This window comes from Podarcis erhardii (genome assembly GCF_964252035.2).
Source record: "Podarcis erhardii genome assembly, chromosome: 7".
Lineage (NCBI taxonomy): Eukaryota > Metazoa > Chordata > Lepidosauria > Squamata > Lacertidae > Podarcis > Podarcis erhardii.
The window spans coordinates 78,012,278-78,025,595 of NC_138511.1; the positions used below are offsets into that span (position 1 = coordinate 78,012,278).

Sequence of the window (13,318 nt, forward strand, 5' to 3'; positions counted from 1 at the left end):
GCTCATGATCTGACCCGCCACCCAGTTCCCCACCCCTGCCTTACATCAACCAAAGCAGGAAAATAATAGTGTGCAGTAGCAACAACAACAACAACAACTTATTATTTACACCCTGCCCATCTGGCTGGGTTTCCCCAGCCACCATTGGTGGCTCCCAATCAAATATTAAAAACACAATACAGCATTAAACATTGAAAACTTCCCTAAACAGGACTGCCTTCAGATGTCTTTTAAAAGTAAGATAGTTATTTCTTTGACATCTAGTGGGAGGGTGTTCCACAGGGCAGGTGCCACTACCGAGAAGGCCGTCTGCCTGGTTCCGTGTATGACTTTCCAACATTTAATATAACTCAAAGTATTCAAGGCTGTCCCTGCAGAAGACAAAAAACACTTCAGAAATGCATCGTGCCCTCAGTTTTAGGTCAAGTTTACTGAGGGGATGAATTACTTCCTGCAATAAAAAGTCCCAAAGTGATTTATAACCACCTCACAAAACCATGTAAACATATTTTAAAATCAAGTCAGATTAAAAGCGTCTGAGAGTTTGACCTGCTCAAATGCCTGAGGAAATAAGAACATCTTGTGTGGTATCAAAACAGTGGTAAAGTTGGCACCAGAAATGGAAGTTCTTGCAGAAAAGGCCTGCTCTCTCATTACCATCCTCCAGCCATCCCTTGGAGGTGGCCCATGGAGAGAGGACTCAGATGACAATCCCAGGGCGCAGGCCAGTTCACATGGGGGTGAAATATCTAATATTTTTGGCACTTTTGAGAAACAGTACATTCCTTTGTGTCCATTGGTGTGATATGTCCTTGTGCCAGATGCTGAGATACTGTACGGGACTGGGCTGGTGGTGCTTGCAAATGATGGGTCACAGATGCTCCAAGCTTGACTCCAGTGGTGGTTGGTACCCATTGGGACTTGTGGCTTGGGAGGCAGGGACCAATGGTGGAGTCACCCTCTGACTGGTTGTAAGAAAGCAAGCGCAAGTGGGGACTAGCTGAAAGCAGGCTGATGTTGGTTGTCTGTGCCCTGTTTACTCCAATGTACCAGCCTTTGTTCCCAAAGCCTGCAGAACCAGCTTGAGATGGACCAGCAGCAGAGTGGACCTCTCTGTCCCCTGCCATTCCCCTTTCCCTCATCATGAAAACAAAAAAGGGGCTCTCACTTTAAGGAACATGGAATCTTAGGAGCCTTTGTGACAGTTGCTGTGGTTTGCTAGGCATGAGTTTCAAACACCAGGAGTTCCATTCCATCAAGATGAAGGCCTCCATCTAGAGGTGAATTTAGATGGCTCTTGAGTGGGTTGGGGAGACTTCATGCTGTGTTGATCTAACTCTGTGGCCTGTATGACATGCCACCACAGAGCAAGGGAGATTTCCCTCACCCCTTTGCTTCCTTAGGCTTTTTTTATTCCCCTGAGCCAAACCTACCTGCCAATCAGCTGATGGCATTCCAATGGGCAGGCAACAAGAGTTGATGAGTAGGGCATGCCAGGGTTCAATTCTGTGTTGGCTGCCTGCACCCGTTCTCCACAGGGAATGGGCATACACATAGGCAGAGCAGCAGGATTTGACCCACCTCCTCCTGGATGCTCCTTCACCCATGGGTTCCTTTTGGAGAGTGCGCTGGCGAAGCAAAGTCCTGCAGGGAGCAGGATGGAAGTCTCCTCTCCTTGGCTGATGAGCAGGGACTCCAATCCTGCTGGGTGCTGCTCTGAAAGGCAGCAAAAGGGCTGTTTGAAAGCCCTTCTGCACACAGTCCTGTATGGCTCTTTCAACCTTTGGTTTTGTGGAGGCTTAAAGAGCAGCTCAGGGCTGTTTGCCAAAGGCCTTCCAATTAGCCCAATGCTGCACTATATATAATTTTAGTAACATTTCCAAACTTTTTCACAATAACCTTGTTTCATAAGTGGACTTCCCACCCCTGCCTACACAATGTTTTTACTCAAAACTTTTCTACTGCATTGTATCTTTATCTATTACAACAAATTCTCTATTACAATTCTTTTGCCATTTTTCTTCTGCTTTTATCTCAAATCCTGCCTGCAATTTCATTTGACTGTAACATTTTAAAATATAATCAATGAACGGCCTCCATTCTTCTATAAAAACTTCATCATTTTGATCTCTTAGTTTTGCTGCCTGCTTTGCCATTTCTGAATAGTCCATTACTTTCATAAGCCACTCCTTCGTTGGAACCTCTTCTTTCCATTTCTGTGCACATAATATTCTAGCTACTGCTGCTGTCACATACATAAATAGTTTAGTCATCTTCTTTGGAATATCCATGTCTATTATATATGTAAGAAAAGTTTTGGGGGAATAGCCCATTTAAACATTTTCTTTATTTCATTATATATCATTTCCCCAGAAAGCTTTAGCTTGTTTTTTCACATGTCCACCACATAGGGACCCAATGCTGTACTTTCAAGTCTCACTGACAATCAGGAGAAACATCATCATCTAACATCATAGAGACATTACATTATAGACAGGTGGTGGCTTCAACCATCAGTCAATTTTAGCCTGCCAGGAGTGGGAGGAAAAGGATCTGGCCTGCCGGACAGGAAAGGTTCCTTTTTGTACTCCCATGAGAGAGTGTGGTCAGCACCATCTAGAGAACAATTGGTTTCCCCATTCCTGTGGTAGTGCCTCAGGGTACCATATGATGCCAGTTTTTCTGATTGCTGGAATAAGGGTAAGAATGGCTCCAAGTACCTCGTGTGAACTGTGGGCTATCACAATCAAAGGCAGCCTCAGATTCTGTCAAGCGATGGCATGTGGTAGTATGAGTGATGTGTTACAATATAGAGGGCACCTTGGATTTTCAAGCAACTGACTGTATGTTCCAGAAGCAGACCTCAATGTGGCTTTCTCCACCATATTCCAACAGTTTCTTGGAGTAGAGCTCACCATTAAGAGGGGCATTCCCAGAACTTTCATTTTCTCCTAGGGGCGAGAGCAGGAGCAATAGCTGTTGGCAGTCTGGTTATCATTTTAATCAATTGTTTTTATACCTGGTGTTAGCCGCCCTGAGCCTGGTCTTGGCTGGCGAGGGCGGGGTATAAATAAAATTATTATTATTATTATTATTATTATTATTATTATTATTATTATTATCATCATTCCTTTGCCATACTGTGGACCTAAAATTCCAGTGCAAGGTTGGTGGATAGGAAGGAGGAGGGAGAAATGGCAGCCATGATAAATTAATTTTTTTGGGAAAATATTATTGGAGAATAAATGAGGGTGGGGTTGAGAAAAAGCCCTGAGAAATTTTGACTGGAGAACATTTCGCTGAAGTTGAATGCTTGTATCAGAATCCTAGCAATTCTCATTAATTTCCTCCACCCATCTGCCCTAACCATTAACAAGGATTTATAAGTGAGCTATGTGCAATTGCACTTTGAATAAAGCTTCCCTCTGGATGCCATTGCAGGCCCATTGAAGCATTGCAGAAGGAGTGTCTGTACTTGCTATACTGACCACAACCACCGTCATGCAGACTCTTCTGAAACTGAGCCTCTTTTTGGCACTGGTAACATCAGGTAAGGAGGCGCTGAAGGTAGATTAAAAAGGAAGGGGAGATACCAAGTGAGCATTTGCGGGGTGGGTGTTCCCAGTTCTCTCCACCATCCAAGGCAGTTGGGATCTCTTGACGATGTCCTTGTGTGTGTGGATGGGAGTGTGGGATGGTTCAGGCTGGGTTCCATTCAGCGTGTGGTGGGTGAAGAATTGAGTTCTTAAAACAAAATAACTCTTAGAACAGGGCTTTGACTCTGACTCTCGGTTAAGAGCAAATGAAGCAGAAAAGAAACGTCTTCTGCAGCAGACGTGGTCTTCATACTATGACTTCTACTATTCACTGAGCAAGCATATAATGCAAAAGGAATTAATTAAACACGATATTTTATTAGGCAGGTAACTGTGGAGACTGGGGGATAAGAGAGCAAGGAAGACACCAGGAGCCCATTTGCACTACATGTTCAAAGCACCATCTTATTGGATCAAATAGTTGTGGCTTCCCCAAAGAACTCTGGGAACTGCTGTTTGTTAAGGGTGCAGAGAGTTCTTAGGAGAACACCCCCTCCCATTCCCCTCACAGAGCTACATTTTGTGGGGTAGTTTAACAACCAACCCCTCTTCCAAAGACCCCGTAAGAAAGTAAGTGAGCTAAAAATTGGCCACATCTTTAGTTGCTGCAACAGGGTGGCTAACACACAACCCCTGACTTTTTGCACCCCCAAATCCCCTCCCCCAATTTTTTATTTTTTAATTAATTAAAAAAATAGCTTGAAAAACCCTTATTGATCATTACTGTCGTTCCATTCCTGTGATGGCAAAAAGTTTTTCACTCCCCCCTCCAATTTTCCCTTTGCAAACATTTTTTTTTTAAAAAAACAAACAACTATCCTGACTGCTCCTGTATGTCCCTTGCTGTGCTGTGATGCCAAAAGGTCCCCCCTGTCTCTGATTTGGGCTTCACCTAGAAGCAGCACCCATATGGAGTCCAGCAGTAGGAACTGGAAAACTCAGACTGCTCTGTTTGGGGCAATGGCCTCAACAGCACAGGCAGCGTTTCACAGCTACCTTGGACAGCTCCACGCAGCGCTCAGGCTGGAGAGTCTATTCAGGTGGCATCTTCAGACTGAGCATCAAATAAGAGCTGTAGCTCTATCTTTACATTACTAGCTCTGCTTTCCATGAGAGGAGCCTCTGCATTTAACAGGACCTAGCCTGCTTTAGCAGTCATAGACTGACAGAGCACACATGGCTGACAAGTGGACCACATGGCCTTGCTGCCTTCCTGAACTCTTGTTGTCCAGTTCTTCTTCCACACCCAGTGACAAGTTAGCAAGGATTAATGCCTAATGACTGGATGAAACATGCATTCATTATGTTTCGTTTCCCCCCCTCCCCTCATAGGTGCTTCTCTGGAGTGTGAAACCTGCTTTGGCAATGAAACCACTTGTTCAGGTGACAAGAAGACGTGTTCAGGCACTGAAGAGACCTGCATCGTCATCCTGACTGAAAGCACCGTAGGTGGGTGAGAGAGACCATAAGTCAGATCAGTGGCAAGGCCATGGATAACTATCCTATGTGTGGATGACACACTGGGCTTGAGAGCTCAGCACCAGTTGGGATGGGGTGGTGTTTTTGCCCTGCTTCATGTTACTTTCTGCAGTCACCCAAAGGAACAAGAAATGATGCCCTCAATTTGATTTGAACCAAAGTGGATCCATGAGTCATGGGATCTTGCAACCGTAGAATTGTAGAGTGGGAAGGCAGCGCCTCCCCTGGTCATCTTGTCCAACCCCCTGCAATAGAGGAATCACAGCCAAAGAATCCCTGAGAACTGGCCACCCAACTGTTTAAAGAAACCTAATGAATGTGAATCCACCACTTTCCCAGGTAGTCCGTTCCACTGCTGAACAGCTCTTACCATCAGAAAGTTTCCCCTAATGTTTGGTCCTGCCCTCTGGAAGAGCGGGAAACACGCTTGCCCTGTCTTCAGTGTGATATTTGAAGATGGTTAACGAGTTTGATTAGTTCTTGCATTTTAGTCTCCCCCATTTCTTCATTGTTTTCCAAATCTATTCATTTATAAGAATACAGCATGCCGCTAATTCATGACGGAGATATCGCTCACAACAGTACATGAAAACATACGATAGAAACCATATGTAAAAGTTAAAAAATAATAATCGGATGACTATTGTGGAAATATGTACAGTGGTACCTCGGGTTAAGTACTTAATTCGTTCCGGAGGTCCGTTCTTAACCTGAAACTGTTCTTAACCTGAAGCCCCACTTTAGCTAATGGGGCCTTCTGCTGCCACAGCACGATTTCTGTTCTCATCTTGAAGCAAAGTTCTTAACCTGAGGCACTATTTCTGGGTTAGCGGAGTCTGTAACCTGATGCGTATGTAACCTGAAGCGTATGTATTCTTAATTGCCTGCTTAAGCCTGATGGAACAGAAATGTTTCCAGCGGACTTTGAAACAAAAGGTGCCCTGCTGAATTTCTGTTGGCAGAACATTCCATAGGACTAGACCAGCCATGCTCCTGCCTTGCTCCCACCCTAGGTCTTTGCAATATTCATCTTCAAGACAAGCACACCATATTTGCTTATTTGTTTTTTAAAAAACCATACACTGCAAAGCTTTTTTACTAAAAGAATAAAACAATACAATTATTGGTAAAAACAAAACAACTGTTTAAGACATACAAAAATATTAAAAACAGCAATTAACTAAATAATAATAATAATAATAATAATAATAATAATAATAATAGCAATCTGCATATCTGGGAAGGCTTGCTTAAACAAAAATGCTATTCAGCAGGTGTGGAAAAGAGTACAGTGAGTACAGCCGCTTGCCTGATACCAATAAGCAGGGAATTCCAAAGGGTAGGGGGTGCCATACTAAAAGATCAGTTTCTTGCAAATGCAGGCCAGGCATTGTGTGGCATTTGTAACAGAGCCAGTTCTGCTGATCAAAGGGGTTGAGTGGGCACATGTGGAGCAAGGCAATCATAGAATCATAGAGTTGGAAGGGACCCCAAGGGACATCTAGTCCAACCTGTTGGAATCCGAGCCTTGTCAGAGGAATGTGCCACTCTCCAGGCACCGGCTGAATTCCTCGCTGACCTCCCCCTGCGACTCCCGGCAGGAAAACAGGCGAGGTCTGTAATCAGCGATCCTTCCCAGACGTGAGAAGAACACACCACTCCTTCACTCTCCTCCCTGCTATCCCCAGAGAGGGGAAAGAGACAGACAGAAATGTATTTACATGCTTTTATTTCTGTCTATTGCAGCTGTACAGAGAAACATGTCTGCACTCTCTTTACATCAACAGCAGAGAGAATAATAATAACTCCTTCCATGTACTTCCAGTACAGGTCAGATGACACACTGAGCTAACACCCGGTGCTCAGTACAGTGAATGAACTGCCCCTTTCTTCCCATGGTAACAGTCACAAACATCCACATCCTGTTTGGCTTTCCAGCCACCTGCAGCTGAAGAAGCTGCTGCTCGCTGCTGCATTGCTCCTTTTTGGTAACACAACCCCCTGCAATGCAGGAATTTCAGCCAAAGCATCCATGACAGATGGCCACCCAAACTCTTCTTAAAAACCTCCAAGGAAGGAGAGTCCACCACCTCTTGTGGGAGTCTGTTCCACTGCTGAGCAGCTCCTATTGTCAGGAAGTTTTTCCAAATGTTTAGTCGGAAACTCCTTTCTTGCAACTCGAGGCCATTGGTTCGAGTCCTACCATCCAGAGCAGGAGAAAACAAGCATACTCCCTCTTCCATGTGACCTCTCTTTCTTTTTTCTTTTCCCTTCTCCTGCGATGAGGCTATATTTTAATATTTTAATGTTTCAATATTCTAATGTTGTATTTTAATTTTGTTTTTAAGTTGTAATCATTCAACTTGTTTTTATTATTGCTTGTTAGCCACCCTGAGCCTGGCCTTGGCTGTGGAGGGCGGGGTATAAATAAAAATTACTATTATTATTATTATTATTATTATTATTATTATTATTATTATTAAACATACCCAGCTCCTTCAAGCGCTCCTCATAAGGCTTAGTTTCCAGACCCTTGATCATCTTGGTCTCCCCCCTCTGCACACATTCCAGCTTGTCGACATCCTTCTTAAATTGTGGTGCCCAGAATAGGATCAGTATTCCAGGTGTGGTCTGACCAAGGCAGAACAGACCAGGGGTCAGCAAACTTTTTCAGCAAGGGGCTGGTCCACTGTCCTTCAGACCTTGGGGGGGGGGGGCTGGACTATATTTTGAAAGAAAAAATGAAGAAATTTATGTGCCCCAGAGATGCATTTTAAATAAAAGCACACATTCTACTCATGTAAAAACACTCTGATTCCCAGACCATCCGTGGGCCGGATTTAGAAGGCGATTGGGCCGGATCCAGCCCCCGGGCCTTAGTTTGCCTACCCATGATGGACACTATACTTCTGTTGATGCGGGCAAACTGGTCTCAAGTAGCCAAGGCCTTTGTACACTAATACCTTGTACACTAATACTTTCAACACCTTGAACCTGGCCTGGTAGCAAATCAGCAACCGGCATAGATCTCCGAGCACAGCTGTCATATACAGACAATGGTGAACCTTTTCCCTGGTGACTAAACAAACCTCTTTGTCTCTCCTTTCCCTGCCCTCCTGCTTAGATGGACCATCAGTGACAAAAGTAGAGAAAAGGTGTTCAACCATGTCTCAGTGCTCCATGCCTCCGTTTTACTTCACTTTGGGGGCTGGAAGAAGAGTACGCCAAAGCTGGGTCTGCTGCACTGACGACTGCGATAAAGTTGTACCCATCTGTAGGTATACAGTGGTATTCCCACTTCCTGTTTCCCTTCCTTCACGGTTTCCTTCCATTCACCCTCCAGAGCCCACTTCCTTCTTCCATAGCTTCATGCAATATGGCACCTGCATATTGCAATCTGCAAACTGTAATCGGGCCCCTTTTCGCCCTGAGCATTCTAGGCACAGCCCCACAGTTTAAAGCTCTGTGTCTGGGCCTGTAACCAGAAATGTGGCACAAAAGGAAGTCTGGATGAACCCTGCATTTCTAAAAGCCAGCTGCCCTGAACCCCCGGCCTACCCGGCGGCAAGTCAGTATGTCAAGTCCAAAGTCTGAGGCTCAAGCCACACAACCAAAGTTCAAAGGAAATGTAGTCCAGGGCCCATCCAAGTAGCTAAGTCTGAAGTCCAGAAGTCAGGATACAGTCAGGAAGGATCAAACCCAAAGCGCACTCACATAGTGTGCCAAGGGGTATCCAAGCCAAGGTCCATCGACATGGGCAGTTGAACAGGCACAGCACCTCAGCTCTGCTTCCCTTTTGGAATTTGCATGCTGACTGCAGCATCTGGGCTTGACAAGGCATGTGGCCCTCACCTGTTCCTACTCCAATTGAGGAATCACATCCTCCAGAGCTAGCAAGCCCCATCTGGCCAGCTAGGGGGTCGGGCTGTGGGCCCTTGCCTGCCTCAGCCTCCTAGAGTGCCCCTCCTACTGCTCCCTGTGCCTTGGAGCCTGCCATGTTTGTGGGGACAGGTGCTCCTCAGGCTCTGGTGATGGGTCCTGCTGTTCTGGTTCCTGTGCACTGACCTCCATGCCCTCACCATCCTCGGTCACCCTGTGAGTACTTCCTTCCCCATTCCCTGCTTGCCCTGGTGTGTCCCAAGTTACAGCCCTCACTGGGATCCTCTTCCTCCTCTTCCTCCTCCCTGTGGTCCTGCCAGTTCATGCTGGTGTCCTCCTGATTTTGTATGACTACGAGACCCCTCATCCTTGACTGTTGGCCATGCTAGGCTGGTGTGTTTGCATTTCTGTGTGTTAAATCCTGTTGCTTTGACTCTGAGTGGCAATTCCCTGCTGTGAACAGGCACTTGCAGCCAAGGCAGAATAGAACCCTGCCCTTTCTCCCACCAGCTGGAAAATTATGCCAGCTGATTGGGAGGTGGGCATGGCTTGGAGGAAATAGCCAAATTGGAACCCCTGGCTGGCCAGTATTGGGTTCCCCACCCCTGACGTCGGCACTACAAAACAATTTGGAACAAGACGGGATTGTGCAAAAGGCACGGGCGCCACTTGAGCTAGGATGGGATTAAGACTGAAAAACATGGCAGAGCACCTTGTACAAAGTGGTCAAGGGCACCAACTCTAGGGGGTGGAAGGAACTTTGGCCCCCCTCAATATTTGTGGGCAGGGGGCTGAACTCTCCACCCCAATATTGAAGGCTCCCCCAAACAGAATGGCCTCCTTCCTGCAAACATGCCCTCTGCACTCCCCATCCCTCTGCACTCTGTCGATGGGCGAGCAATCATGTGCCAAGGCAGGAGCAGGGCGATCTTTACTCTCCATGCTTTCCAGCTCCTGCCACCAACAGGGTGCAATGGAGATCTCTGTGGGGGGCATCTGGTTTGCACCCCCCCAGATTGCATGCCCGGGCAACGGCTCCCAACCACATGCATGATGTCGTTCATATGTTGCCAAGTGACACCGGGGCCCCTCAATGTGGGGGGCAAGTTGGCACCCCTGAAAGTGGTTGTGAGCACAAAACCTTTGTTTGTGTATTACCTCCTCCTCTGATGAGATGATGGACAAATGCTTCTCCCCCCGCCATGCCCTCTTCTTTCAGTGATACCAGTACAGACTCGATCCAATGGAGTAATGTGTCCTGCCTGCCACGAATGGAAGGAGTCATGCAAGACAGAGATGACCAATTGCACTGGAATGGAAACGAGCTGCTTTAAGATAACCTCACATGTAGATACCAGTAAGTGGTTTCCTATGCAGTCATTCTGCTTCTCCTCTATCTGGTAGGTGGGATGAGTTTCATGGCAGGGGCATTTTGCTGGGTAGACAGAGCAAAACCTGGATGGCTCCGGCTGGCTTATCTGAATGATTGCCAGTGTCAAGACATCCAGTGTCAAGCCACTGGTTTTACTGGTATGCTTTTTCATACTTATACCCCAGCTTTCATTGAAAGAGCTCAAGGTGGCGAACAATTCCCCTCTCCCCATTTCATCATCACAACAGGCTTCTGAGGGAGGACAGGTCAAGAGACAGCAACTGGCTTAATCACCAAGCATGTTTTCACAGCTGAGTTGGGACTTTAACCCAGCTCTCCCAGGTCCTAACCTGGCTCACTAACCTCTGCACCGAATGTACTCCCTTTATAAATCTGTCTGGGCTGTGCAGATCTTTTCCAGAGGTCCTTATCCACCCACACCTGCAAGATGTGGTGGCTGGTATCTGAGAGGAGGCTCGGATGACATCAGTGTTCAGATCTTGTAGTTGTGACCTGACAACCTTTTCATTTTCCCAGTCCTTTGAGCATCTCTTAGTCCTTGGGGCAAATTCTTTTAGCCAGTGTGGTGTAGTGGTTAAGAGCTGTGGACTCGTAATCTGGGGGACCCGGTTCGCTTCCCCGCTCCTCCACATGCAGCTGCTGGGTGACCTTGGGCCAGTCACACTTCTCTGAAGTCTCTCAGCCCCACTCACCTCACAGAGTGTTTCTTGTGGGGGAGGAAGGGCAAGGAGAATGTTAGCTGCTTTGAGACTCCTTCGGGTAGTGATAAAGCGGGATATCAAATCCAAACTCTTATTCTTCTTCTTAGCTGTGTTTTTAAAAAATGCAGTTTTAGAATGCATCTACGCTGCTGTTGCTGGTTTTTATGTGGATTACTTTTAACACACCGTATTGCTTTGTTGTGTCCCCTCCCCCCAAAAAACATGTTATATACATTTGTTTTTTTTAAAAAAATGTTTTTTTGCAAACCATCCAGAGGATGTAGCTCTGGATACAGGTCATTAACAAATAATTTCCAGAGTAGCCCCTGTGTTTGTCTTTTGCAGTTAAACCAGTTAAAGAAACTTATAGAATGTTTGAAGACTTGCGTATTTATTATCATACAAGCTTTCATGAACTGCAGCCCTGTTAATTACATATTTGTTGCTGCTGCCTATTCTCTTCTGCCGTAGGAGCCAAATCCTAGAGGCAGAAGTCCCTTTGGTTGTCCCAATAAAATATTTGAGGTGCCATTTAAATGGTGCAAGTGTGCCACAACTTGTGATTGATGTGTGGGGTGGGACTGTAGTTTCTTAAAGAGTTGTTTGGATGCCGCTATTCCCCTCACAGAACTACAGTCCCCAGAGTGGTTTAGCAATCCATCTTTCTTCACAGGGAACTCCTGGAATTGTAGTCCCTTGGAGGGGAAACAGGGATTCCCTAACACCTTTTAGCCCTATTAAGAAACTACAGCTCCCAGACATCTTTGGGAGGGGGTTGTTTAAAGTGGTATCACAGGGCTTTAAATGTATGGCGGGAATGTGGTCTACTTGGAAGCAACTCTTCATTTTCACAAGAGCTCTGGAAAGATTGGCCTGTCCTCATTGACCAACTGGATTTTGAGTAAAAGGGAAACCATTCCTCTCGAGCAAGCTGGGCAGAGTGGTTTGGGATACAGAGGCAAGCGGCAATGGTTCCCCTAGCAACCCATATTGTCTCCCATGTGCAGATGGAACCCACGTTGACCGGACCATGATGGGCTGCACTACAAGGTACACCTGTGCGGCAATAGAAGGCGAAAACACAAATTTCCGTCCCATGTCGTCTGAAGCTGTCCAGGTGGCTGAATGCATGCATTCGATGGGGTCTCGATCATCCGGCCTCCTCCTGCCAATCTTTTCTGGGCTCCTGCTGCTGAAGATCATCTCGTGAAAGGGACCTGCATGGGATTCCATCTCCTCTGCATTCATTTATGCCTGTCTTTTATCCACTCACCACTTTCTCTGAATGCAGTTTAGCCTTTCCAGGAGGAATTCTCTGTTTTCCTCAGTGAAAATAAACACCAGGAGTAACAAAAATGACATGTGATCATGTTGTATTATTATTAACAAGAACACATAAACATTTTCTTCTAACTCTTAACTCAAAAGGTCCACAAACCACAGCAGAATAAGACAGCAGACAAGGCAACCCAAACTTTCACAAAGGTGCAGAAATCGCAGTTAAGATCAGTACTTAAGAGTGAATGCATAAAATCAATGCATGTCCTTGAAGTCTAACCTAGAGGTTGGCAGAGCATAGGCAGAAATTACGGGCTCTAATTCCCAGCGGGTCCTGGTAAGGCTGGGAAAGCTCTTTTCTGAAACCATGAAAAGCCACTAGATGGAGTGGTAGTGTAAAATCCAGTGCTCTTTAAAGGGCTTTAAAAGGCTGTTCTCAGTCCAGCAAAGCTCAGTTACCCAGGAACCTTTTTCCAATTCACAGAGAGCTCTACTGGCCAATGAGCCGCCCCACGTAATGCACCTTAATGGATGCTGCTGCAGTGACTCATCCCTCAGCAATGCTTTCCTGGGACTGAGTTTCATTATCGTTGTTTTGTTGAATAAAAGTAATGGATTTCAGGAGGAAAGCGAGAGGAAATTCAGAGCCCGCACATGAATCAATCAATATTGGTGTTATGAGGGTGCTGGGCGGTTTGGTGCCGCAATTAGGGACGGGTGAAATCTGCCAGTTTTAGTCTGCCTCAAGTTCTCATTTTTTCCAGTCTTTAACATTTCCACATCAATTTTCATTTTTTAAAAAAGAAGAAGCCATCATGGAGACAAGCCAGATTGATGCGGAATTGTAGCAAAATGAATTTAAAGGCGGGCTGGTCCCAGTTTAAAGTGCCGATGGTAACCCTTATAAAGCCCTAAATTTTTTGGAATCAGGGTAGTTGAAGTACCAACTTGGGAATACCAATTCCATCTGTATTGCAGCAGCCCCTAAGCTG

The 13,318-nt window shown here is 45.9% G+C and overlaps 1 protein-coding gene across 2 annotated transcripts; it reads left to right on the top strand.

Annotated features, from left to right (window-relative positions):
- The first annotated feature begins 1,180 nt into the window (after window positions 1-1,180).
- On the top strand, window positions 1,181-12,407 carry LOC309347299 (phospholipase A2 inhibitor and Ly6/PLAUR domain-containing protein-like). Of its 2 annotated transcripts, none has more exons than XM_081871738.1 (6): window positions 1,181-1,280; window positions 3,442-3,550; window positions 4,929-5,045; window positions 8,200-8,349; window positions 10,174-10,311; window positions 12,056-12,407. In XM_081871738.1, exons 2-6 carry the CDS (start codon window positions 3,502-3,504, stop codon window positions 12,256-12,258), a joined length of 657 nt encoding a protein of 218 aa, XP_081727864.1. In that variant the 5' UTR covers window positions 1,181-1,280; window positions 3,442-3,501; the 3' UTR covers window positions 12,259-12,407. The 2 variants fall into 2 exon arrangements, with proteins under 2 accessions (XP_081727864.1, XP_081727863.1); XM_081871737.1 differs by lacking the exon at window positions 1,181-1,280 and adding an exon at window positions 2,514-2,700.
- The last annotated feature ends 911 nt before the right edge of the window (window positions 12,408-13,318 follow it).

Coding starts and splice junctions, on each gene's coding strand:
- LOC309347299 (XM_081871738.1), top strand. CDS start 3,502: ATGCAGACTCTTCTGAAACTGAGCCTCTTTTTGGCACTGGTAACATCA. Junction 5,046..8,199: donor CCTGACTGAAAGCACCGTAG/GTGGGTGAGAGA, acceptor CCTCCTGCTTAG/ATGGACCATCAGTGACAAAA. Junction 10,312..12,055: donor AACCTCACATGTAGATACCA/GTAAGTGGTTTC, acceptor TCCCATGTGCAG/ATGGAACCCACGTTGACCGG.